This window comes from Diabrotica virgifera, chromosome 3, assembly GCF_917563875.1.
Source record: "Diabrotica virgifera virgifera chromosome 3, PGI_DIABVI_V3a".
Classification (NCBI taxonomy): Eukaryota; Metazoa; Arthropoda; class Insecta; order Coleoptera; family Chrysomelidae; genus Diabrotica; species Diabrotica virgifera.
In genome coordinates, this window is record NC_065445.1 from 65,720,756 (window position 1) to 65,744,381 (window position 23,626).

The 23,626-nt window shown below is 32.3% G+C and overlaps 1 protein-coding gene across 8 annotated transcripts in view; it reads left to right on the top strand.

The window, feature by feature from the left end:
- The window catches only part of LOC126881865 (potassium voltage-gated channel subfamily H member 6), a 1,259,880-nt gene that overhangs the window by 193,369 nt on the left and 1,042,885 nt on the right, over positions 1 to 23,626 (top strand). For all 8 annotated transcript variants that reach the window (XM_050646514.1, XM_050646508.1, XM_050646507.1 and 5 more), the window contains one exon: positions 18,818 to 19,048. In XM_050646514.1, the coding sequence (XP_050502471.1) occupies positions 18,818 to 19,048 (231 nt within the window). The remainder of the gene's footprint in view (positions 1 to 18,817; positions 19,049 to 23,626) is intronic.

The window sequence follows — 23,626 nt, forward strand, 5'->3', positions numbered from 1 at the left end:
GTGACCGTAACGTAAACATTTTACACATTGAACAACGGGATGGATGTATGGTTCTACAGGAAAATTAACCATATTTATATTAATAAAGGACGGAATTTTATTACCTTTAAAATTTATTACTACCAATTGTCTATTGACAAATTCTTCTTTTTTGGTTTCAGCGTTTATAATTTTTCGTTTCATTCTTCTCACTTCCGCCACTGGAACTATGGAATTAATTGCTTTTTTCAAGTATTCTTCAGTAAAAAAGGTATCAACGCCGCGTATTATGCCTCGTTTATGCGTGAAAAATTTTGGAATATAAGCAATCAACTTATTTTTTGTTAATATTTCGTGATTAATTAATAAATTAGCGATTTTGTATGTTCTAAAAATTACCTTAACACGTTTTAAACCTACAGAATGAATATCAATAACATCATTTCTAAATTCAATTACTTGTTGTAAATAAAAGCCAATTCTGATAGGAAAAAGACGACCAAGATTCTTATCGGTATGTTCCAAAATTACCTGATACGGACCTGCATCCGTCGGTTGATATTTATTATCAAAGTCATATTTTTCGAAATTTGAGGATACTGTATCCATTGAAGAAACATTAATTTGACTATCATTATTATTCATTTGATTATTATTATTTAAATTAACCGAGGGCGGGCCAGGACCGCCCCCGTTGCCTGAAATTCCTACTCCTACATTTATTGGCAAAGACAACACACTATGGGCCAAACACACTATACCCAGGCACGGTAGAACTAAATCATCTGCCTGGTGTAAAAATGTCATTAAAGAATTTGAAAACGAAGTTACAAATTTGGAACTACGTACTTTTTTTTGGTACCATGTTGAATAGAGTTGTCTAGTGCAGTAAACACATTCAAGTAAATCGGGAACATTATTGAATGATATGCCAAGAACACGGATTTAATAGAAATCAATAGTCCAGAAAACCATTGCGCATCCGCTAGGAAAAATATTCTGATTCGTATTTTTTGGCACACATCTTACTCAAAAACGACCCCTTTTGCAAACGACAAATTTGCATGTTGCCAGGTCCAAAAGTGAATCAAAAGTTTTTTAAAAGTTTTTTTTTTGTTATTTTCCTAAAATTATTTTTTTGCATCGAACAAAGTTTTTTTAAGATTTCTGGAGCATTCGAAACAGAAAAGGTCTTTAGTGACTTTTCTCTAAAGTTGATAGTTTTTGACATATAAGCGATTAAAATTGCGAAATCGGCTTGCGCTTCAACCATTGTTGGATTGGTTCGAAGACAATTACGCAGGACGTATGAACAGGTAACTATAAAGTGTACTTCTTCAGAAATTCCAAAATCTGTATATCATTTTATTAATTATTTATAGACGAGCAGATGGTAGACGCCCTCCATTATTTCCCCAGGAGATGTGGAATCTCTATCAAAGGACGATGAACAGGGAGGATCGAACCAAAATTACGCGGATGCATCACACAGAAGGCTTCAAACAGAATTAGGAGTCGACCACCCTACAATATAGAAATTTATCGACAGCCTCCGTAAGCTGCAGAAGGTTAGGAACGTTTACTATGAACAATTAGTTGCTGGGAATCTGCCACCCTTGAAAAAGAAAAAAATATAGGGACTCGGCTGAGCGAATTTTAAGATTAGTCCGAAACTTCAATGCCGATGGAGATATTTTAGAATATCTTAGAGGACTTGCCCATAATTATGAAATGTATCTTTTTAAATATTTTTAATACTGTTAATATTTTATTTTTCAGACGAAAACAATTTATAGTTGAATACGAAAATATAACTTGGTTTTACTGACAACATCAGCATTTTATTTTATCAGCATTTTATTTACACTGATATTTCGTATAAAAAAAAAGTTAGTATGTTATCACGTTCTTGTAAACTTAACCAATGCCGGGATGGCGACGGCGAAACGTCCCAGTCCGAGCCAGATGGCTTGATTATACTATAGGAATGCCAGAGAACATTGAAAAATTCATATTAGTAATGGTTACAAAGCAAATGGAACTACAAAAAGAGATGTCAAATGTTTAAGCAAATTTAGTATCATAGCCAACTAGGTAGAATATTATATTAGAACTGGATCCCGCGTACCAAAAAGAAGTTGATTAATAGCAAGCTGACAATTTGTTCATAGCTTAACGGTGTCTAGTCGGACAAACTTTGATGTACGGGAATACTGGAACAGGGGAAGTTTTAATTGTGGAACAGTTTAAAAATTTGGAACGTCAGACTAGTTAAACGTTCCATGTATTTTGTCGGACAGAACTTCCAATTGATTTGTTACCATTTCATTAAACTCTCATGCAAAAATCAGACTGGTGTTTATCACCAACTGGGCATTTTAATCAGTGGAACACGAAGAACATATCAAATGACAGAAATCATGTTGGTTAGTAATAGCAGTCTGATTTTTGCATGAGAGTTTTATTGAAAGGTAACACATCAATTGGATGTTCTGTCCGACAAAATACATGGGACGTTTTCGTAATCTGACGTTCCAAATTTTTAAACTTTTCCACAATTAAAACTTTCCCTGTTCCAGTGTTCCCGTATATCAACGTTTGTTGATAGTATTGTTGAATAGTATTTTTTTTTCGAAATTATTTTTGATTGAACATTTTCACGGCCACCTAATAGAATTTTACGTAATTTTTGTTGCAATTAATTTTCGGCTTAAATAATCACAAATAACTCACAAATTAAAGCACTTAGGTATAGAGAATACTTAAGAACTAAAAAAGTACCATAAAATATAGTTTCGTTACAATACTAAAATACAGGGTGTTCGATTTAAAACAACTCTGAAAATACTCATTCCGTGTTCTGACCAAACCTGTATACTAACATTAAACATTTCGCTATACCAATAATGTTTCAAGGGTAGACTATTATTAAAAATCGTTTGAGCATAATTATGGAAATATAAATTTTTATTTCTAATCACTACAATTCTACAGGGTGTGAATGTTGCTATGAAATTAACAAAAAAAAAGTGTAATTATCTTTTAAGCTATCTCGCATAATATTAAAAAAAATCCTATATTTTATGAACTAAGACGTCGAGGAGAATCCAGAAATGTAAAAATGTATACGGTGTACATTTAAAAAAATACACCCTGTCAATACGGGTGGCCCTGTCTGTATATTTGAAAATATTTTTAAATGATGGTCGTACCTGTGCTCCAACTTTTACCTAAATAAATTTTTTCGTATCTCTTACGACAAACGAGGTCTTAAGATCTTAATCTTAAGATCCAGAGATTTACCGAGACTAGTAGAAACAAGGGCGAGAACAGAAATGGTAAGAACTTTCTTCAATATGAAAATCTTGCTAATCAACTACCTTATGAATAACAATTAGGCGTAAATTTGTTAAATTATGCATCTTACTGTATGGAGTAAAAGCTTGGATCCTGAAAGTTAGCACAATGAAGCGTTCAAAATCTAAATCTATGAATTTATGCTAAGAATATCTAGAGTGGATCACGTGACAACTGACGAAATTGTGAAAAAAGGCAAAATATTATTGTTAACATTAATCAAGATGAGAAAGACTGCATACCTAGGACATCTACCTCGACACAAGAGATATGCTCTTAAAACAAAGGCCGTAGTGGACTTAGACAAATGTGGAGTAATCCTCGTAAAAAGGATTTGTTTTGCAAGACAGCTGCTCGAAAGATGTATCTATTTTTTTTATTATTTCATAATGTATTTTATTACTTTTCTTTTAATCATCTACAATAGCTATTTGTATAACAAGGGAGGAAAGTGCTACTTTTCCTCCCGAGAATGAAGTTTACTGACAGTAATCATATGTTATACATAATATGGTTTTTCCACCTTCCTCAAATAACAAGTCATTTCTTCATTTTTACTTAATTTATTTATGTAACTAACCAACAAAATTTATTAGAACTAAAACTAACAAGTAGGTAGAATATAACTGTCAACTATCAAATATAAGTCAAATTATTAATGTAACCATTGTTAAATCAAAATAACAATTTACTGTTTTTTACCATTCTGCAAAATACAGGGTGTTTTATAAATAAACGTTAAAATGTATAGATACTTACGTAACAGAAAATAGATATTGCACGGGGCGTCAATAAGTTATATTTCATGAATTAAATACCATGGGAGGATTTGTACTTTTCCTCACTAGGGAGGAAAAGTACAACTTTGCTCCATACAATCAGGTCCGGAAAAGTATACTTTCGATAGAGGTAGGTGGAAATAGTTATTTTCCTAACAAGTGCAGAAAGTCATTCTTTTCCGCACGCGACTCCAGTTTGCCGAACGACGCGAATCGGGAGTTCGGCAAGCAGTCGAGTGCGGAAAAGAGACTTTCTGCAAGAGTTAGGAACAATATTTTTTCTAAGAGTCTTTAAAAAATTACCAAATCTTAATCAATTAATTTAATTAATATGAAAATACATACACAAATTAATTCTTTGACAAGGTTGTCAAAACCAAACTTTCAATATAATTAGCTAGCATGACGACGATTTTGGTTTCCATGACGATGATTCAAAACGACTGTTATTGTCCACCGATTTGACTTTTGAATATTATGTCAAAATAATTTTATTTCATCGAATTGTCGCGTTAATTTCATTAAAACAGGAACACAAGAAGATATATTTGAAATAAATTGGTAAATAATATCTAAATATTAGTTTATTGCATGTATTATAATTACTTTAAGGCCATATTAACATATCTAAATTAACACGCGTGCGGACAAGTAAAAACCGCCTGCGGAAAAGTAACACGCGTGCGGAAAAGTAACACGCGTGCGGAAAAGTGAAACTTTCTAAACTAAAATGCGTGCGCGAAAGTAGACATTTTTACACGCTCATAGAAAAAAAAAATTTGCTATTTTTTTATAATGCTGTTGCTCTTATTTTAGTTTTATCACACCTATAGAGGAATGCGCCCAATACGTTATATATCTACCATATTGTGGGTTTTAACTTTTGTTAACTTTTATTATTGTAATAAGATATGTTAAAACAAAATATAAATACAATACCACCACAAATAAACAATTTCGCAGTAATGTTTATTTTTATTAATCTTTCAATTCAATTTTGTGTTATTCATAAATTCCCGTAAAACTACCAGCATCATTACAGGAACGAACAGATGTTACCGGATCCAAAGAATCTGTGCAGCAAGTCTGACATTATAAGCTCCAAGGACATACATAACTTTTAATTACTCTAGAAAATGAAGTTAAATCCCTTTAACGTAAAGACCACTTAACCGTAAGCCTATAATAGTGTGGGTATTAAATAGACACAGAGGCGGATAATGTCGGGTATTAAAAATGGGTTTATTTCGAAAACATGGTAAGTACATAATACACGTCTCCAAGAAATTAACGCACCACCTTAAAAATGGGTGATTTTTGATGTCTCGAATTTCCTAAACCTGTTTTAGGTCTGATTTAAGTGATTTTTTTAATATGTTATAGCCATATTATTTAACAATATCGCTGTAATAATATTGTTGCTAGAAAGGTGAACTGTCATTGTATAATGAATGTACCAATAAAACTGTGTTTTTTTTCTTGTAGTTTACCACAGCCTGTGGAATATTCTAGCATTTATAAAATACTTAAATTAAAACCCAACTATTGCCTCAGGAATTCTTAACATTCTGTTTTTTGACTCAATCGCTTATGTTAGAAAATAAAAAAAAGTTAGGTGCTTTAACAACTAGCCATGTTTTTCATCAATACGGGGTGTGCAACAACCTTTAAGGGGTAATTCCCTATGAAAAATAAATTCCCTATAAAGTTTGCTTTATAAACGTGTGTCCGCAAATGCTTCGTTTCCGTAATACGGGGTGTTGAAATTTTTCGTACAAACTGACGATTTATTTATTGCTAAGAAACGGGTTGAGATATGGAAATGGCATTTAGTGGGATTTAAAGAAGGGGGGGGGGTATGGTTTGAAATATTTAATTTTTTTTATTATTCCAAATAAAACTGCATACTTTCAAGAATTCTTCGTTTTCTTAATGTGCCTATCCGTGACGAATGTTGGCGATCATCATGGCAATCTTAACTTTATCTGCAGCAACGCGGAAAAGCTGCACAGATGCTGTGTTGAACCAGGTTCTGAGGTTCTTTAACCAGGATGTTCTTCTTCTTCCTGGACCTCGCTTTCCAAATATTTTTCCTTGCAGGATGGCTTGTAGGAGGGCATATCTGGATTCATTTCGCATAATGTGTCCAAAGTATTCCAACTTTCGAGATTTGATGGTGGTTAGTACTTCTCGGTTCTTCCCCATTCTTCTAAGAACCTCCTCATTTGTGACCCGATCAGTATATGGGATTTTAAGAATTCTCCGATATAGCCACATCTCAAATGCTTCCAATTTTCGGCACATTTCCTCGTTCAAGGTCCATGATTCAACACCATAAAAAAGGACAGAGAAGACGTAACATCTCAGCATTCTTTCAAGAATACTCTCTAAAAATTTAAAAATAATCGGAGTCAAATTACCAGAGATACAGCGTGTTGATTATCCCTACGTTCGACTCGCTTTGCCGCGACTTCGCGCCAGCACGCTTGAGCGTAGTGAGAAACGTTAAACAACTCTTCGCCTTCTCTTTCGTAGATTACACGTCGATGCACAAAACATATTCCAATGTGCATCACTTTACGATTTGGCAGACAAATAAGAAGATGAAGATGCAGTTGTCAAAACTTTAAACGCATTTTTCTCAAAACTGCTTTTTCAAATGCGGTGGACATTGTACCTGAAAAACTACTCGGCCGATCTACCTGATATTTTGCAAAGATTTTCTTTAGACATTTCATGAGGTAACAACGTCGATATATTTTTCTTTTTTTGCTTATTTTTTGTTCAACAATAATAAATCTGTTGACTTTCACAAAATTTTTACCAAAAATTAAATTTTTTTGATTTCTGAGTGATACCAAAAATTCAAAAATCATTAAAAATAAAAAACTCGACGTTATGACCTCGTGAAACTCATAAAGCTAATTAACTGTTTTTGAATTTTTGTTTCGTATGATCTAGTGACGAGTTCTGATGTCCACCGCAAAATCCATTTTTTTGTGAGCTGCCTGTCAAAATTTGTCACCAATGGCTTATTTTTCAATATTTTGGACTGAATTTTTTTCTAAATATTTTTTGAATGGTACTTAATATGTTTATTTAATTTAAAAATAAAATAATAGTATCATAGCTTCGAAAAAAATTCACAAATATGTGCTTGATATGTTGATTTCAAACCATACCCCCCTTTAAGAGGTAGTTATTGCGCATTTTTTGACATACAATTGAGAATTTTATTTACCATTGGCGTGTTTACAGGTAATGTGACCCGTATGGGCGCCAATAGAGAATATAAAATTCTTAATTGCATGTCAAAAAATGCGCATATTTTAAAACGTACTTACCAAATTTCATTTGCATACCTCTAGCGGTTTTCGAGCAATTAATAAATCGTCAGTTTGTAAGAAAAATTTCAACACCCCGTATCTCGGAAACGAAGCATTTGGAGATTATCATTTGCAGTGTATCAAGAAATTGTCATTATTTTTTCATGAAAAATCACCCCTCAAAGTTTGTCGCACACATTCAGAAACTCTCTGTATTGATGAAGAACATGGCCAGTTGTTACAGTACCTAAATTTTTTTATTATTCAACGAATAATCGAATAAATCACAAAACAAAATGTTAAGAAAATCTGAGACTAAAGTTGGGTTTAAATTTCAGTATTTTATAAATGCTATAATATTCCACAGGGTGTGGTGAACTTTGAGAAAAAACACAGTTTGATTTGTACAACCGGTATATAATGACAATTTTCCTGTTTATCGACAATATTATTACAGCGATATTGTTAAATAATAGGGCTATAAAATATTAAAACAATCACTCAAATCGGACAAGAGGTTTAGGAAATTCGAGACATCAAAATGACCCATTTTTAAGGTGGTGCTAAATAATCTGCTATGCGGACGATGCAATCTCTGGAAGTGAAGATGATTTACAACGTATACTGCACCAATTTAACATAACTGCCAGAAAATTGAACATATTAATTTTCCCAAAAAGACAAAATGCATGGTAGTACCTACGTTCTTTAACGGTAAAAGATTGCAAAACCTCTAAATTTTAAAGAACCGCTTGTATTGACATGAAATTTGGCATACACATAGCTAACAAGTCAAAGAAAAAAAGTGATATTGTGCCGATATTGTGCCAAAGTAAGTCCGGAAATGCATAAACTAACTAATTTTAAGTAACTTTTGTTCCATAGAGTCAATACTTTTCGAGTTATTTGCCAGTGAATATGTTCATTTTTCAACAAAATAACCGCGCTTTTAGACGGTTTTTCGCAAATAACTCAAATAGTAAGTACTTTGTCGAAAAAACATTTTCAGCAAAAATATAGCTTGTAAAAAATTTAAAAAAAAAGTGTATATACCACGTCTCTATACCTCGCAGAAGCAGAGTTATAGCTAATTAAAAATAGGTTCATATTCGTCAAATTCCAAATGGAATACTTTAACGTGAAATAACTAAAAATGAAGCACATTTCGGGAAAAACTCATTGCAACTTATTTAAAGTGTTTAAAAAAGCTTCATTTTTGTTAAGAAAAAAAATTTCTAGCATCGAAAGTAAACAAGTTACGCTCAAAATAAATTTAGTCCCTATTTTTTGGTTAAAAAATCGGAAAAATCACCCCCTAATTAGTATCTCAAATGAACTTAATCGCTACGACTTCACAATTTTCTTGACTCGTGTATGTATTGTATATATGATCTGTAAGTTTCATCAGTTCAAAGTCCTTATTTTTGAAAGGGCTGCAGTTAAAAGGGGTTGAACGAATCACTGATCACGAATGTATGCAAATTCAGAAACACCAAATCGTAATCAATTTTTGTCTTACAGAAAAACAAAAAACCAATGCTGACTTTTTTTGTTTTTCGAGGTTTTTGGTATCTTTAACAATTTTTAACTTATTTTGACAAAAACCATATATTTCAAAATAAAATTTTTTAAAAATTTTACTTTAAAATCAAATTTTTTCAAAAATAAGCTCTTTGAATCGATGAAACTTACAGATCATATAGACACAACATAAGAAAAATAATTTGTGGAGCGGTAACGATGAATTTCATTTAAGTTGCTAATTAGGGGGCGGTCTTCACGTTTTTTTTTGCCAAAACAAAAGTGATCAGCTTTATTTTGAGCGAAACTTGCTTAAATTTAATGCTAGAAACTTTTTATAAAAACAGAAATAAAGCTCTTTTTAACACTTTAAAAAATATTAAATGGGATTTCTCCAAAAAGTGCTAAATTTGTTGGATATTTTACTTCGAATATTCTATTTGAAATTTGGTGAATATGAATCTATTTTTCATTGGCTATGCTATAACTCTGGTTCTACGAGGTCCAGAGACCTAACGCGTACACCATTTTTTTATTTTTTATAGTCTATATTTTTGCTAAGAACGTTTTTTCCGACAAAATACTTACTTTCTGAGTTATTTGCGAAAAACCGTCTAACAATGTAGTTATTTTGTTGAAAAATGAACATATTCACTCGCAAATAACTCGAAAAGTGTTGACTTGGCGAAAAAGCTCCATGGAACAAAAGTTACTTAAAATTAGTCACTTTATCCATTTCCGGACTTATTTTGGACATATGTTTCTTCACCCCCAAGAGGGGGTAAGACTCACCCCCAGGGCAAAAGCACACATCGGCACAATATCACTTTTTTTCTTTGACATGTAAGCTATGCGTATGCCAAATTTCATGTTAATCCAAGGGGTTCTTTAAAATTTAGAGCAAAATCCGTGAAAGAATGTACTATGGTTATAACAGCAAATCCAATGACATGTAAATTGGAGCTGGAGGGTCACATAATAGAACAAGTGATGGCGTTTAAATATCTAGGCATCACACTATCTAGCTACTGAAGGCTCGAAACAGAAGTGGAAGATCAAGTGAATAGAAGAAGCAGAGCCGCAAGTTGCCTAAATGACAAAATATGGAGAAATAAAAATATCGGAAAATAAATAAAAGGCAGAATTTACAAAACAATCATCAGACCAATAATGACATACGCGGCAGAAACACGACCTGACACAAAAAGGACAAAAAGAATGCTAGAAACAGCAGAGATGAAAATCCTTCGAACAATCGATGGTAAGACTCTATGGGACAGAGCTAGAAGTACAGATATACGACGGAGATGCAAGGTGAACTAATAGGATGGACAAGAAACAGAAGAATATAATGGAATGACCACATAAGCCGAATGACAACAAGTAGAGTAGTAAGGACAGCGAGAGACGGTTCCCCGATACGAAGATTATCAGTGAGAAGATCACGAAAACGATGGAACGACAACTTACTAGAGGCACGTCGAAAAAACAGATAGTCATGTCTATACAAAAAAAAAAGCAGAAAAAAAATTACTTAAAAGAACAAGTATAATAATAATGTTTGTATAAAATCAAACGTGTATGTATGTGTGTTTGAAAAGAGAAAGGTACGGAATTAACTCCATCTGTTATAAAAAGTTGTGAACATAACTTCTCATACAATATAATTATGTAGTTGGAGGTTATGCCGTTTTAATTTTGCACTTCTACCTGTTTATTAAAATGTATTAACAGTTCTAAAGTGTTTATATTGGCCGTTAACAACATATGCGTTAGATTTAGTAAAAATAAATATCTCATTTTCAATCAATCAATCAATCAATGACGCCTTTTTATTTCTCATTCTCAAAAAATACAATATTCTCTTTTAGCGACATTTGTTCTCCTTGGCACATGCCATCAGGAAGGTTGGCAAACATATTTTATTCTCTAATTTACAAAAATTACAGTAAAACTAATTCTATATAACAAGATCTTTTAAATTAATAAATTATAAAGTAAATAAATATGCATATACAATATACATGTTTTAGCAATAAACTAAATGTGTATATTAGGCTATTGATTATGTATTTTAGAAATAAACTACAACGTTAACGGGGTTTTATTGTCTCATATAGTCAATGGATCTCTAAATATGAAAAAATCGCGGAGTGCTACCATTTAAAGGGGTGCGTTTTTGAGAAACGGGTGAATTAGTCCCTAGGCACAAGGCGAATAAGGGTGAGTTCTATGCACTTTTGGTGCAAACACGGCTACAGGAAAATTGTTTCAGGTTAAATTTTCTATCGAAATATCACATTTTAAAGTCCTAAATATTTTTTTTACAAAAATATATTCAAAAGAAAAGCAAGAAAAAAACACGAAAGATAGCAATTTTGTTTTTTGTACCATAACTTTTTTCCATGGGGATTTAGGTATAGGCATTGCTTTAAAGAAAAAAAAACTTCCATCCTTTATCTTTAAACTGACGTTTGATAGAAGTCTCTATAATTTGAAGTTTCCAAAATATGATTTTTCAAACTTCTCGACTAGCAGCGATTTTGGGACATTTTCCTTGTTACTTCGCAAATATTGTCCTGTAACTTTTTTGTACGCAGCTTTAGGTAAATTCAGTTACATTTAGTAGGAAGATAAGTTAATTACCTTTAAAATGGTCTATTCTAGAAGGATGCACGGCTAACTTTAAGCAAGATATGGTTTTTCAAAATTTTATACTTTCAATGATTTTTTATATATTATACGATTATTTTTAAATTTCTCATTATAACTTTTTTTTCCGCAAATCGCCAGGAAATTTTGACATTCCTGTCAAAATTTCTTGAAGAAAAAGTCAGGACTTCCTTACTGTAAGGAAATGTCATTTCCTTACTGTAAGGAAATGATATTTCCGTACAGTTGTTAGTGTTCTACATAAATGATAGAAAACACATTGCTATTAAAACCTTGTAAATTACCTTATCATTAAATTTTCTTTATCTGGAGCTTCCTGGATCAATTTTTCAATTTCTTCCTTCGTTAAAATCTTAGATTTCTTTGCCCTAAAACCTTGAGCTTGCCGTTTCAATAAAGAACGAAGTTTTGAGTATGTAGATATATCTACATTGTGTTTAAGTGCAAGGGTTGACTTCAGCATTGAATAATTGGCCCATAATGTTGAAGATTTCATCTTTAAACAAAGGTCTAGGAAGTATGCCATTACAACATTTTCTGAGAAAGAACTCGTATTTTTACTCATGCGATAATCCATAAAACGTCTGTATGCATTTTCGTACTTTTCTCTTGATTTCTTTGGCAATAATTCTAATGAAGCAGTATTCACTGCCTCAACCAGCTCTGGAGGAGTCCCAGGAATGGAAATTTCATCATCACTTATCATTTTACTTTCGAGAACACCAGCAATTAAATTTATAAGCGTCAAGTTTGACAATTCAACCTCAATACGTTTCCATAGTAACCCAAGTAATTTTATTAGGAATTTCAAAGCACCATTTATTTGGGAATAAAATTATCGCGTTTTTTTTTAAATCAATCAATATCTGTCGAATTTTAAACGATTTGCGGAAAAATAGTATGTTTACCTCGTAGGAAAAGCCACATTCCTGGACTCTGTGTTGCTAAGTCTCGGCTTGCGCCTCGACTTAGCAATCTTCACAGTCGTCCGGGAATGTTAAGCTTTTCCTACCCGGTAAACAATGTACTATTGTTGTATATCTAGGTATATACATTGTCTAATAAACGAGAAAGATTATTTTCTTTACTTTAAAATGCTGTGTTGTACAAAATTCTAGGACTATTTTTAAACAAGATATGATTTTTCAAAGTGTGACATATACACATGCAATAGGTCTCACTAAGTTGGAATCATAATTAATATGGAAAACTTTTTTATTATTAACTATAACTTTATGAAAAAAGTTATTCTTAATAAAATGCTCTGCATAGTCTAAAACCTAAGATGCAATCATCAGATATACAATTTTATCAATAGTGTACGAGGTAAGTTAAAAAATATTAATTTCGCTCAAGAGTAAAGTACCTTAATATTTCAAAATATCGAGAAGTGTTATAAAGAAAAGTTATTTGGAATTAAAAATTATATTATAATATGCAATTATATTCTCCTAAACTAACTTGTGGTGACTGTCCAAAAACTTACATCGGTCAAACTGGCAGAACTTTTGACAAACGGATAGCAGAACACAAAAGGGCTTTCAACGATAGAAAAACAGACACTTCTACATACGCACTTCACCTTCTAGATCATAATCATTCTTTCAATGAAGAGTTTCAAATTCTACATATTCAAAATAAAGGCCTTAAGCTATCACTTTTAGAATCAATGGAAATTAATAAATTGAAAAATACAGATATAATTCTGAATGACCAACTCGAGACAAACAGCTCCCCACTCCTCAACCTCTTCAGTTAAAGACTTAAAAAGGCAAACACATTGTAAAATATATCACTTGAGAAAGGCACTTTGCCGAAACAGCTGTAGTAATAACATAGTTGTAATAAATTTTGTGGAAGTATAGAAAACAAACGTTTTTCAGTGTTTTATTGTGAGAATTTATATTTAAGACTTGGGTCACAGCATAGAAAACGCAACAGCAGTGACACACTAGAAGGCGGGAAAAGTTCGCGCACTATTACTGCGCAGATCGTCGGCCATTTTTCGCGTAGTACCAGACAGTGTGGAAAATCGACAGTGTTGCCGATTTGTACATAATTATCAGATTTACTTTATGCTGATAATAAATATTTTTTAACATAATTTTGTCAATAATTGTGGGAATTATGTCAATAATTGGGACATAACCCAAAATATTGACGATGAATGGCGATTCTATTGTTAATTTTTTGCAGAAATTCCAGAATATATTCAAAAAGAACTCTTACGAGTAATAAAGTTAGTACAATAACTGATACTGCAGCAATGTAGAAATAAAAAAATCACGTTTTCTTAGATATCGTTGTCTGTCGACGTTTAAATGCGATCTGTGAGCAAATATTAAATTAGTGTTAGCAAAAGTGAAGGAGTAAAAAAATGTTACTCCTTTCAAACAGACAAAAAATGTTAAATTATTTTAATCACATAAAGTCTTCATATTCACAAGATGAGGATGAGGAAATTTTATTTGAAAGGGTTCCAAATGTAGTTTTATTATAGTATAATTATATTATATTACATATAATGTTGTTACAAGTATTTTTGAATTAACAAGTTAAGTTGAATAAAATAACTTTTTTCTTAATGTATTTTTACTACCCTTAGAAACTACCAAGATCAAAAATTTTAACATAATTTTTGGCAAAATGTGATCATTTTAGCAGTTGCTTAATATAATTTCATATAGTGACATCGGCAACACAGATGAACGAACACATCACATCACCACTGAGTGTGACTGAGATGTACTACGCGAAAAATGGCGACTCTGTACTTTTCAACTTCAAAGGCGGCATCGGGGAGTGTCCTTGCTGGTCTAGTTTATTATGCTGTGCTTAGGTATAATACTATTTGACTCCAAACTGAATTTTAGTGATCATATAGATAGATTAACAGTAAAAGCGAGCAGGATGTTAGGCTTTACACTAAGAAATTGTAAAGGGTTATCTTTGGAGGTAGTGAAGACAGTATATGTTGGGTTGGTCAGATCATAGCTTGAATATGGGTCAATTATCTGGTCTCCTCAGTACAATGTCTATAAGTCATTACTGGAAAGTGTGCAACATAAATTTCTACGACATTATAATTATATGTTCAATCTGAATATGATTACTGACCACAACTATTCTCATATTTTAAAGTATCTTAAACTGGATACATTGGAGCAGGGAAGAACCATGTTTGATATTTGCTTTGTTTTCAAACTATTGAATGGAATTATATCATGTCCAGAAATTCTTTCACAAATCAAATTTGCTGTTCCACAGAGAATGCTTCGACAAAATAACTTATTTTTTATTGGCTTTCATATGCAACAAATTATGGTAGACACTCATTCATGGATCGATCCCTAGAGTTTATGAATAGAGAAGATAGATTGGATGTGTTTAATAACTCTTTGCAGTCATTTAAAAAAAACTCTTTTGAAAATATTTTAATGTTATATTGCTGTTTGCTATTACATAATATGTGCCAGTTTACTAGTGATAACTTACATACAGTTGAGTCCGCCAGTCTTTACCCGTGCGTCATTAATACCTGGCGAGAGAAAACACATACTTTTTATCTAGCATCAATCTCTTCCAGGCATGAAACTCATGGCAAACCAGCTGCCGTTTGTTATTAAGTAAAAACACATGTTATTTTTATGAACCATCTAGACTCAGTGCATTGAAAAAAGATAGGTACAAAAAAAGACGATTCGGTATGTTTTCATATTTTAAGCACAATTTGTTTGACGTTTCTGCTTTGTTTACTTTTGTGGCTGACAGTCAGTTAAATTTTTTGCTGTTTTTGTCGAATTTTTGCGTTTTGAAGTTTCTTTATATTACACAAACAGTTGTTTTTACAACTAATTTTATATTGGGCTTTGAAATTTTAAGGTAAGCAATTATATTTTGGCAAATAATATTTAAAACATACAAAGCTAACGTGTCATTCACACAGTAAAGAAATGACTGTGTTTAGGTTTCCGTCAAAGTGAATAAAATAACAAAAATAAAATATGTCATTGAATTTTTTTATAAATTTTTTATTTATTTATTAATCAATAATAATAAAAGAATTTATTAAGCTACTTTAAATATAGCTGTAATTCTGCACAAAAATTTTGAAGCAAAACTTACATTTGACATTCTATATATTTGATAACGTCAAATTTTATAATAAAACCCGTAATCGAAACAGTAGCCACTTTCTGTCAATTGTTGTTGTGTGAAATAGATTTCCGACTTATTTCGTGTGCTTTAAATGATGACGCACGGGTAAAGACTCGCGGACTCAACTGTACCTAATGGATTTATTATTTAAGTAAGTTTTTGTTAATTTTGTATGTGTATATGTATGTATATATGTACCTATATGTATCTTTTAAGCTTTTCTTAATATGATGCTATTTAGACTAGTTTTGATATAGCCTTTGATCAAAAATGTACTATTATTTTTTTGTAATGGGGGTTTCCCGTCTAAAAAATAAAATAAAATAAAATAAAAATAAAATATATTAAACAATATACTATATTTTTTATGTAGAGTTAAGCTTAAAACGCCCTGTATTTTTCTATCTGGGGCACTGCTCATCGCGCTTGATATCCACCATAACCTCAGCAATTTTGGTCGCTTTATTCTTAAACTTCCAGTCAGACGCCCATGATTAAAAACATGCTCTAACCCCTAAAGTAGAAAATATGGTGCAAGATAATCAATATTTCAACCCAATTCTGGAGCTTATACATAAATACTACCAACGGTCAGAATTTTCTATTTTTATCGTAAATTGCAAAAATGTTATGCTATTGCGAGCATCGAGTGTAGATTTTAAAATATTAACCAAATTTTGTACAATACAAAGTTTTTTATCATTCTCTGACAGGGCATTTTTTAGTTTATAAGGGACATAGGAGTCAAGAGAGATCGAAAACTTGCATTGTTTCGAAAAATTCAAACAAGCTGATATTTTTTTTTTATTTACAACAATCCGCTTCAATTTAATAAGGTTATTAGCGGGATAGTAACAGTTAATTACACTTTGTTTAGTAAGTTACAGTCTTTTAGAAACAAAAATATTGTTAGCTAAATGGTATTTAATTCTATGGCTATTGAACTTTTCACACTTTTCCACTAGCACATGTTTCACTCTAAGCCAAGCCGCACACCAAAGAAACATGAAACGAAAAACATGAAACATGAAACGAAAAACATGTTTCATGAAAAGAAAACACTGCTAAAAACATCTCAAAGTCCGCCTACTAATGAAACGAGTGTGATTCATGCTCATGACACATTTTTATTTTCGGAGAGTCTCATAAATGGCCGGATATATATTTGTTTAGCAGTGGTTTATTTCCATGAAACGTAATTTACGTTTCATGTTTCTTTGATGTGCGGCCGGGCTTAGGGGTGAACCGCACTCATCACAAATCGGAGGTTCTTCTTTTTTCAGCAAATATTCATGAGAAAACTGGGTATGTTTAAGTCGTAAACGGGAAATAATTGTTGGTTTTCGTCTAGATACTTCGGGTGGTTGCCATGGTCCAACCTTGTTTTTTATTTCCTGAAGCTTTGATGATGTGGATTTCCATTTATTGTTCCAGTTTTCGAAAAAATAATTTGATGATGATGAAGTAGCTTTTTAGATCCATACTTACAGATTGGAGCGACATGGGAATACTGTTATCATTTATGGCTTCTTTAGCATTTCGGTCTGCTGCTTCATTACCTGCTACTCCAACATGTGAAAACTTGATTCTTAAAAAAACCCAGAGAAACTTGATTCTTAAATCTTCAGTATGCAATTTATGTAGTTCTTCCTTTATTAATAAAGCTATTGGATGCTGTGTGTATATTTTCCTTATTACGTGTAGTGATGACATAGAATCTGTGACAATTAATATCTTCTTCATCTTGTTCGCATTTGCGTGCAGTATTGCTTGGTAGATCGCATAAAGTTCCCCAGTTAATACAGTTACACTTTCTGGAATTTTATGTTTGTGAATCTCTGTGTTGCAGGATTCAGGCGCGGACGTTCAACCATTAACCAGATCTTTACACTACGACAGATCCTCGAAAACGCGCAAGAGTTTAACATAGATATGTACCATATTTTTGTCGATTTTAAAACGGCATATGACAGTGTCTTAAGACCAAGTCTTTACAATGTTATGAATGAGTTGGGAATTCCAAAAAAACTCATATCTATGATAAAAGTGACAATGGCGAAGATGCTATCAGCAGTAAAAATTCAAAACGACTCGTCAACCCCATTCGAAATACATAAGGGGTTAAGGCAGGGAGATGCGCTGGCGTGTCAGCTTTTTAATGTAGCCTTAGAAAAAGTTGTGCGAGATGCTAATTTAGATAGCAGAGGAACAATATTTAATAGATCAGTCCAAATTCTTGCATATGCAGATGACGTGGACATTATAACAAGAACCAGGGCGAGAACTGCGGAAATCCTAACCGATCTAGTAGCAGCAGCAGAACTAATGGGGTTACATATAAATCAAAATAAAACAAAATTCATGGCGACCAACACAAACACAAGAGCTGGAAATGTTGATGCAGATCTAATCATCAATGACCAAAACTTCGAAGCGGTCAAAGAGTTCATATATCTAGGGACATCGGTTAACCCCAATAATGACACATCTGAGGAAATAAAAAGGCGAATAATAATTGCAAACAGGTGTTATCATGGTATATCAAAGTACTTATCTAACAAACGTCTGTCTCAAAAAACTCGTATAAGGCTGTATAGAACATTGATAGTCCCCGTTTTCACATATGGTTCAGAGGCATGGACGTTAACTAAAACAGATGAATCCGCTCTATCAATTTTTGAAAGAAAGGTACTACGCAAGATATTAGGAGCGGTTTGTGAGAACGGAATATGGAGGCGTAGATATAACTTTGAACTGCAGAATATCTACAAGCAAACGTTTGGTGGAAAAGATATTATCACTATAATTAAGCGAAATCGCCTGCAGTGGGCAGGACATGTAGCCCGAGCCCCTGAGATCATCTGATCTGAGACATCTTATTGTGTTTGTTTTCTTTTATATTTATAACTTCTCGGGTACCAGGCGGAATATATTTTATGAATCATATGTAATACTTGAAAGGTTTTTCGGATGCTCCAGTTAATTTATTGTTTAGTAATCTTGTGTTTTTTTGATTATTTTCAGATCGTTCATTTTTGGTAGCCAACAGCAGAGAGGGGCAATGTCACATAATCTATTGTTCGGACGGCTTTTGTCGCTTGACAGGGTATTCGAGGGCCGAGGTAATGCAGAGACCTGCCTCTTGCGAGTTCCTGTGCGGTCCGCTAACTTCACAGCAGGCCGTCGCGAATCTCAGGGAGGCCCTGCAAGATGGCGTCGAAAAACACGCCGAGATTTTATATTACAGAAAAGACGGTAAGTACTACAACAATTTGTGGTCTTAAAATATATTCATTCGGATATTTATATAATATGTAAATCCAAAGCCGTGCTATTAAAATTGGCGCAAAATCGTAATGGGGATTAAGGTAGAATGATCTGCCATGGTCCGATCGCAGGGCATCTAAGCAGGGCCGCGTTTAGGTCAATTGACGCCCTAGGCAATTCTCTAGTAGCCGCCCTTCAAACATGTACCTGTACCTACCATTTTTGCGAAAATAATTGCAGAAATTTTTATTTAAATAAGAGTACACTAAAAATGGAATTAAACTACGATGTTTATATTCCTATAACAGAAAAAATCGTCATTTCAGTTCGATCAAATTAGAGAATTCTTTTCAAAAAAAGACTTTTCAAATTTTTTTTAACAAAATCCACAAATTGTTAACACGTTCTTGCGTCATACTTGATGGGAAATTATTTTTAATTCTTGACATTTTCGAAAATGACCTTTCAGTGGACATGTTGGCAACTGGGATGCATAAATAAATGTGCGCAGCAATGTCAAAATTAGGGAAAATATCGTTCAATCCACTTAGTGCAGTCACTGAAGGTTTTCACCTCCGATTTCGTTGAACCTCCATCGATTTTCATGAAAATTGATGAGTGGTTAGAGGATAGCTCAAGGAACAAAGGTGACATGATGCCAACTTGCGCTTTTACCATGGTGGTGGATGCCACCCCTTCTCAGGGGTGAAAACTGAATACCATAAATCGATAAAGAGACAAATTCTAAGCAAAATTTGTTATATAAAGTTATTAACATAAATCGATACTTTCTGAGTTATTAAAGATCAAAGATTTTATTTTTTTGTAAAAAATGCATGTTTTAAAGCTGTTTTTCACGTATAACTCAAAAACTATAAGCTTATTACAAAAAAGTTATTATTATCAAAATTAAAGATAATAAAAATGGGAATACACTTCTTACTTAAAGAACTAAACTAATGTTAATTCAAAGTGAGTTATGGGTAATTGAATGTATATTTTTTTCGATGAGTACGCAAATCTAAGTATTCAAGCTTAAATAAGGGGAAAACGATGCATTATATAAAATATACCTGTAAAATGTAATGATTTCAACAATTTTGACCGGTTTAGAATTCATATTTTTTAAAAATAGATATAATTTAAAAAAATCAGAATTTTTAAAATTATCGTAATTTTCATTTTCTTTTTATAATAACTCAAAAAATACTCAATATACGTCAAAAGTGATATATGTATAACAAAATTTTAGTTTTTCCTGTATCAAACATTTTACCTTTTTACTATTTCTATACGGTAAAAAATAACCGAAATAGAAACATTTAAAGCTTAAATTTTACTGCGAGAACCATGTAACCGGGGCCATTCAACCTTTTATTTTAAAAAAATAGGGGGTTTAAAAGATTAAATTCAACGTGGTTTAATAGCCATTAAAATTAACTTTCAAAGGATTTTCAAGCAAACCTGATATCCTAAAAATTAACGGAGTTATTTAAAAAAAAACAATAACTTTTTTGGAAAATTTAAAAAAAGATATTTGGTGCATAAATTTTAATGCTATCAACTTTATCAACGTTATCAACAATGTTTAATAAGGTTATGTAAATAATAAAATGCATAATTTTCCCGTTATGTAATCTTGAATATGAACTTAGAAATAGCCCATATCCACATTCAGTGACTGCACTAACTCTTCTAATGTCAATTGGTGATTTTATTGTGATATACAAATGACCCTTTACGTGAATGCATTCATGTATGGATGATGTATCTTGGTCGTCTTTATTTTGTATCAGATTTTCAGCTTCTTTAATACCTTTTTCATAGCTTAATTTTGGAAAATCTGTTAATAACACGAAAACGTTGATAAATAAGTCGATAAGATTCCAGACGTCTATTCAGGTGTCTTATCAGAGTGTCGATTATAATATGGAATGTGCGGATCTTCATCTCATCCCTAGCTGAACAGTTTAGTTCATCATCGGCCTCCTCGTCAAATTGAATTTTTCTTTTTCTCTTTCTTATTTCTTTATATGTTTTATTTGGGCACAATTTTTTGGCTTCTTTGTGGTAAAGTAATTTGAAAGAGCTTCATACTCTTTAATGACAAAACCCAGATCCATAATTTTTATATACTAATATTTTTTGTACAGTATTCTTGCCGCCCTCTCATAATGTGCCGCCCTAGGCAACTGCCTATATTGCCTAATCTAAGCAAATTTTGATTTGTCTGCGGCATTATCACTAACTTGAGCGATTTTGAACTAACTTACTTTTCTGATGTGTGTTTGTAAACATACTTTTTACACTAAATATACGCTAATGCTATGTTTTAAAGATTTTGTTCATTCAAGGAATTAGAAAAATAAGAATAAAAATCCTAACAAATAATAGTGATATTAGCACACAACAATATAGAGAATTGAGGAGAATGATGAAGAGAACATGCAGAAGTAAAAAAAGAAAATACAACGAAGAAAAACTTAAAGTGATAGAGGAGAAATTCCAAAAAAAGGAAATAAGATACTTTTACCAGGAAACAAGAAAAATGGAAAGAGGATACCAGAAACAAAACCCATATATGAAAAATAATTATGAAGGAATATTAATAAATGAACCAGGAAAATAATGAGAGATTGGCAAACTTATAAACAAAAACGAAGAAGAAAGGGAAAAAATAGAAAATGAAATAAGAGGACTAAAAAACAATAGGAAAAAACTGCAACTCTTCGTCACTGGAATACATTCCTATTTTACAATTTTTTAGAACTTTGACATTTAAAAATTCAAACTTCTGTCAAACCACAAAACTGTCAAAACTTTTTTTGTAATTTATTGCTCACATGTCATCACCATGACAAGGCGAAAGTTAAGGATATCTGATTATATGAAAGTGTGCTAAAAACAGTGCGAAAAGTAAATCCCATTTAAAATACATTATTACTTCAGGCACACTTTAAACCCTTCATGTACTGCTATCTATATTTACAATTTTCACACAATAAAACCTTATACATAATATGAGGTAGAGTAGATAAAAATTATTTTTGTGAATTTGGTTAACAAACTTTGGTTAAACAATTTTTCGACCGCGGTACCGCCTGACACTGTGTATTTGTTATAAGGATGTATTTGTTTGAGTAAGTTTGTGCAAAAAAAATCGAATCAGAATAATTTACCTAACGGGGTCGACGTTACAGCCTGGACTAATAAGTAGTTGAAACGGTCAAAACAAAGAGACGCACACTCATCAAAAAGGCACGGGAGATTATACTCGTATAAATTGTATAATCTACTTTTACTAACAAGAGTTAGGAAGAATCAACTTCAACTAGTAAAAGTTGATTTAAATTTTTCAAATCAACTTTTACTGCTCGTTTCAGTTGGAGTTGACTCGAACTAGGAAAAGTCAACTCTAACTGAGAATCAACTTGAACTGTAACATATATATTATTTAAAAAAATTAAGGCTGCCGTTAAAAAAATAGAAAATGTCTTGGCATCGACAGCATAACTCATGAGATACGATAATAAATCGTTAAGACTATTAATTTCCCATGACAAATAATCCAGTAAATTTGAGAATTGCGTACTATTTAGTAATTACTAGCAGTAAATCTTAAGCACAAATAAATATTGCATAACCAAGGAATTATTTTGCTTTACGATCCACGAACCATAAAGATATTAAATTTAATATACTTGAAGCCAACTTCTAACAACTTTTTAAGATGCTATTATGTGAAAACTTGTGAAGTAATGCTAATTCTCTGTTGTTTTAATTAAACAAACCTCGAAGTGGCTCATAAATTTTAGAATAATTAATAATTATATTTTTAGGTTGATAATTTGATTACAGGCGGACAATAATTATATTGATGTTATGAGAAGGTATTTTGTTCAAAAGGTCCAGTTTTTGACTGATTTTATAACATTCGTGATACGCTATTTAGCAGTCAATATATCCATAGCTTTCCTTTCCGAGGCATCTAGTATTGGACATATTTTTCCTCATTTTAGTCATTTTATCTCCGGTGTGGTTTTTTGGACTCCTTATTTCTCTGATCTCAAAACCAGAGGCCAGAAGAAGTAGAAGACGACTGCGTAGAAAATGGCTTGATGATGTAGACGAAGACCTTAAGAATCTAAGGGTCAGAAGATGCAGTCAAAGAAGATCTGGAGAAATTGGGAGTGGTACAATGGGAATTAGTGGCACAGAACCGACAAGCATATAAGGCAATAGTAAACACGGCAAAGACTCAGGAAGAGTTGTAACGCCATTGATGATGATGATGGTCAGAAGATGGAGAGAAGTTGCTAAGAATCGACAGGATTTCTTGACTTCTCTGCAAGCAGGCCAGGATATACAGTGAATTTTCGAGCCTGATAATTAATGAATGATGATAATTTCTCTTATCTGCGATGTTTTTGTCTTTTGCTTACATGACCATGGTCTCTAATCTATAATAATATTATAACATCTCTAATTATATTGTCCAATTAATGTGGCGGACGATTTTAGTTTTGATATTTAGTTGGTAAACCAACAGGTGGACAGGTTGGTACA